Source organism: Sardina pilchardus, chromosome 11 (assembly GCF_963854185.1).
Source record: "Sardina pilchardus chromosome 11, fSarPil1.1, whole genome shotgun sequence".
Lineage (NCBI taxonomy): Eukaryota > Metazoa > Chordata > Actinopteri > Clupeiformes > Clupeidae > Sardina > Sardina pilchardus.
The window spans coordinates 16,562,111-16,567,110 of record NC_085004.1 but is presented as its reverse complement, the minus strand read 5'-3'; the positions used below and the strand labels follow the sequence as shown (position 1 = coordinate 16,567,110).

General features: G+C 47.6%; 1 protein-coding gene across 1 annotated transcript in view; it reads right to left on the bottom strand.

Annotated features, from left to right (window-relative positions):
- celf6 (CUGBP Elav-like family member 6) overlaps positions 1–5,000 on the bottom strand; it is a 165,018-nt gene that overhangs the window by 21,077 nt on the left and 138,941 nt on the right. The window contains exons 6-7 of the mRNA XM_062548642.1: positions 3,504–3,647; positions 1,652–1,796 (exon numbers count right to left, since the gene is read on the bottom strand). Coding sequence (XP_062404626.1) covers positions 1,652–1,796; positions 3,504–3,647 — 289 coding nt within the window. The remainder of the gene's footprint in view (positions 1–1,651; positions 1,797–3,503; positions 3,648–5,000) is intronic.

Sequence of the window (5,000 nt, the reverse complement as noted above, 5' to 3'; positions counted from 1 at the left end):
CCACTCTTCACCTAACCACGGCCCCTGATCTCCAAAGACAACTGACCATGGCATCCTACGCCAATAAAACAGACCTAAATACACTCCGACAGCAAATAGCATTACAGGAACACAAGCTGCTAAGAAACAACTCCTAGTGAACACCAGCTAGACTAACGCAACCACCAGCTTGTGTATTGCTTATCAAATTCAGTGCAAGATGATATATGTTGGAGCAAACAACTCGTATATTCTACAAAAGAAGCTAAAACGATGAAGGATTTTTTTTTTTTGTCTTCCGACTTTATTTTAGATGGAAGAGGAAGCGAGCGGGGGAGAGAGATAGGATGGAATCCTGAAATGACCGCAGGTCTGATTCGATCCCGAGTCCCGGTGGGCACTTGGACCCAAATGTGGTACGGACACTGCAGTTAATTGCACCACGGCTCCCCCGTGAAGGGTAAAATTAAGTTGCCGAAATGGAAACTTCTGGATCCTGTCCAACTGTCAACAATCCAACTCCATTCTCATATTTGATGAATGTGGCCCAGTTATGGGAAGAAAATCTCCAAGGTCAATGCAACAGTTGTTCAAAAGACGAAACCATATTTTGTTGAAAAAAGTCAGTTGCTAGGCAGCACTCAGCTCAACAATTCTTTTGAAGGGAAGTTTTTTATGTCCTTAACCTAACTGGCAAAGTAATAAAAAAAAATACTGTAAAGCTCATAGTCACATAAAGTCCTTCATAGAGAAAGTTTTATCTGAGGACATTGGAGTGTTTCCGGAGACAACATTAAAAGCCTTCTGCATTTGCCAGCTTTTACCATGTTACTCCAGTCATGTCTAGGGACTTTATTATTTTCATTTCAATACATCCTGAAGGGAAACTGAAAATGATACAATTCTGTCAGGAGAGCCTGAACAACAATGCAGTCTCAATAAAAGCAGACAAATATTACAAATGTCTTGTTCTACAACACAAAGCCTCAACACCCACCCACCCACCCATGCTACTCTCCCTCACTGTGCTTTACTGTTTATTGGAGATTTTATTGAGGTTTTACAGTAAAAAAATCCCCCCAGAAGTCTGAGACAAATAATGAGGCCTAGACAGAGAAGACAAGTGTTCAAGCAAACATCCACTGTGTGTGTGTGCGCTTCTCAGCTCCCCCCAGAGACAGGAGACAGCCCATGTTGACTTAAGGGGGAAGGTTTCCTAGCTGTGCAGTGTGATTGTGGGTGACTGGTGAGACACCACGGTGGGGCTGTCATCACAGGTTGCTCTGGCAGTGCTAAATGGCTCCTGGGTACAGAAGGAAGCACTTTCAGGAGCAGGAGGGAGGATGAGATTGTGTGTGTGTGTGTGTGTGTGTGTGTGTGTGTGTGTGTGTATGTGAGGGTGTTGGTGAGTGTGTGTGTGTGTGTGTGTGTGTGTGTGTGTGTGTGTAGGTGGTGTTGGTGAGTGTGTGTGTGTGTGTGTGTGTGTGTGGGTGTCTCTGTATGTGTGGGTGTCTCTGTATGTGTGTGTGTGTGTGTGTGTGTGTGTGTGTGTGTGTGTGTGTGTGTGTGTGTTGTGTGTGTGTGTGTGTGTGTGTGTGTGTGCGCATGTGTGTGTGTGTAATGTACTGTAAGCGTGTGAGAGAGAATATAATGTACATACACACACACCCACCTGAGGAGGGAGTCATGGGCGTTGCCACCAGGCCGTTGACATTAAAAGCTGCCATTTGCTGCATCTGCGCAGCGGCGATGGCCGCCATGGGGCTCAGGTAGGAACCCTGGGACGCAGCCATGAGGGCCGCCTGCTGCTGGATCATCTGCTGTGGGGGACAAGAGGAGAGAGGGAGGGAGAGGGAGGAGGGAGGGAGGGAGGAGGGGTGAGAGAGGGAGGGAGAGGAGAGAGGGAGGGAGAGGAGAGAGGGAGGGAGAGAGCAGAGGGGTGAGAAGAAAGGAGAGAGAGAGGGAGGGAGGGAGGAGGGGTGAGAAGAAGGGAGAGAGGAGGGGTGAGAAGAAAGGAGAGAGAGGGAGGGAGAGGAGAGAGTGAGGGAGAGAGCAGAGGGGTGAGCATGGAGTGATGGAGGGAGAGGAGAGAGGAAGGGGTGAGAAGAAAGAAGAGATGGAAAGGATAGAGACGGGATAGAGAGAGAGAGAGAGAGAAAGAAGGATAAAACATGGAGATAAGTAGAAGGAGAGATTAAGAATGAAGTGATGAAGTAATGAAGGAGAGATGGACATTGAAAAGGGAGAAGCAGAGTAGAAGAGACACAAGGAGGTGAGAGAGAGAAAGGGAGAGTGAGAGAGGGAAGAACAGATAGGGATATTGTGAAGAGTGAGAGAAGACGGAAGTGAGGAGGAGTATGGATAGAGGAGGAAGAGGGGAGAAAAAAGAGAGAAGTGATAGAAGAGAGAGGAGAGAAAGGAGGAGGGGGAGATAGGGGAGAGGAGTAACAGTGTGGGTGAAACATCTGCAGGGCTCAGTCTTGTTTGTTTTTGCACAGGAGTGTTTGTGTGGCTCTGGCACACTGTTAAAGACACAGGACTCTGAATGCCCTGAGCAACTAACACAACACCAATGCAAACACAGCACAGCACCGCACAACAACACAATACACACACACACACACACACACACACACACACACACACACACACACACACAGACACACACACAGACACAAACACACACACACAGACACAAACATGCACATATACGCAGACACACACACACACACACACACACACACACACACACACAGACACACACATGCACGTATACGCAGACACACACACACACACACACACACACACACACACACACACACACAGCTCAGTGCAGCACAGAGAACAGGAGAGCAACAGAATAGTTCCCCTCCACCGTTTTCAGCCTGCTATACTGTATAGGGTATACTCTGTCCTCCTCATCTCTGTGTCAAATTGGTTCTTAGTTCTTCCAGTTCAGCTCAATTCAATTTAATCCATGTGAACTGTATCAGCCTTCAATTATTCTGCTGACGCATTTCTGGAAACAAATAGGAGATTTCCTCTCGTCTCTCTTTCTGTCTGACTCTTATACCTCCCACATGTTCCCTTCCTTAATCCTTCAGCATTCTCTACCCGCTCCCAATAACTTTCTTCTCTCTGTACCCCTGAGAGAGAGTGTGTGTGTGTGTGTGTGTTTGTTTGTTTGTTTGTGTGTGTGTGTGTGAGAGAGAGAAAAAGTGTATGTGTGTGTGTGTTTGTGACTGTGTGTGTGTGTGTATGTGTGTGTGTGTTTGAGTGTGTGTGTGTGTGTGTGTGTGTGTATTTGAGTGTGTGTGTGTGTGTGTGCGTGAGTGTGTGTTTGTGTATGTGAGTGTGTTTGTGAGTGTGTGTGTGTGTGTGAGTGTGTGTTTGTGTATGTGAGTGTGTTTGTGAGTGTGTGTGTGTGTGTGTGTGTGTGTGTGTGTGTGTGTGTGTGTGTGTGTGTGTGCGCGTGCAGGTCTGCTCGGCGGTCGGGAGTCGGTACTTACAGAGCTGGGACTTACAGCGTGAGTGTAAGCACCGTAGGCTCCAAACTGGATGGTCATGGGGCTGAAGATCCCGAGCTGGCCCGCCATCTGGTGCATCCGGCGCAGGGTCCGCTCCTTATCCGTGTCAGCGAACTTGACCACCAGGCTAGAGGACGCCCCCTGGAGGACCCACGAGAGAGAAAGAGAGAGAGACAGAGAGGGAGAGAGAGAGAGATGGAGAAAACGAGAAAGAGGTTTAACACCCATTTATTGGATCAGCCAACATCCGGTTAGACCCACAAAATACATCCCTCCTTCATAAAACAACATAAGAGAGAGAGAGAGAGAGAGAGAGAGAGAGAGAGAGAGAGAGAGAGAGAGAGAGAGAGAGAGAGAGAGAGAGATAAGGAGGAGGAGGAGACGATACACGCTGTGAGGGCCATCAGGAGACAGCATGCCCTCACAGGCCAGGCTGGTCCATATCAGCAAGCAGGTCCCACAGCTACAGTACAGTATCTCCGTGCTCTGTGAGGCTATATGTAAGGGATAACGGCCGACGAGGTGACCGGTTCGATGGAAATAATGGCTAGGTGGAGGTCTAGAACTCCGGCGACGTGCGAAGCCGTGCCATTATTTCCATCGAACCGGTCGACCTCGAAGGCCGTTATCCCGCTTATCTCCCGTTTGTATTCATAACCTGTATAGTTAGAACATAGTTTTATTCCACCGTTGCGTCCGTTAACATCGCTAAAACTGTCTTGACTGTGGGACTACTTTCCGCCACATATCAACTTCTACTTGCAGGACAAAACTGCCGTTACTAGTTCTAAATGGATGGTTGCTATGGCCAAAAGCCAGTCGTTAGTTCTAAATGGCTGGTTGCTACGGCCAAAAGCCAGTCGTTAGTTCTATATCTCCGGTTGTCAAGCGGGCATATCCCAGGATTCTGATTAACTTTCACTTTGAAAGATCGCTACTTTTGTAGCCTACATGGCATCCAACTAGCTACAATCCACCTCCGTCGTATGCTACAATGTTACTATGGTTCTGCACGTCTGTATTTCAGCTTGGATGCAACGTGACAGTTCATTTAAACTTCGCAACGAGTTTGGCGAATCAATCTTCAAGTGTGATACGGGAACTACTTCAAAGGTAGCAGGTTATACGAAGTTAATGGCCACCCCATCAGCCAATCAGAGAAGAGAATTCCATTGTTGAGGGAGATAAGGCTGGTTATGGTATACGTAGATACATTTTCTAATGGTGCGATATTGTCTTAAAGGGGGTTTGACCACTGTTGTTAGCCATTCCTTACACTACAAACTTACACTAGCAAAATCACCATTACAGCTACACCAACACACACACTTGCACATCCACACACACACACACACACACACACACACACACACACACACACACACACACATACAGTATACAAATTGACACACACACACACACACACACACACACACACACACACACACACACACACACACACCACTCCATGGTGCCTCTCTGTTTTCCTCCATC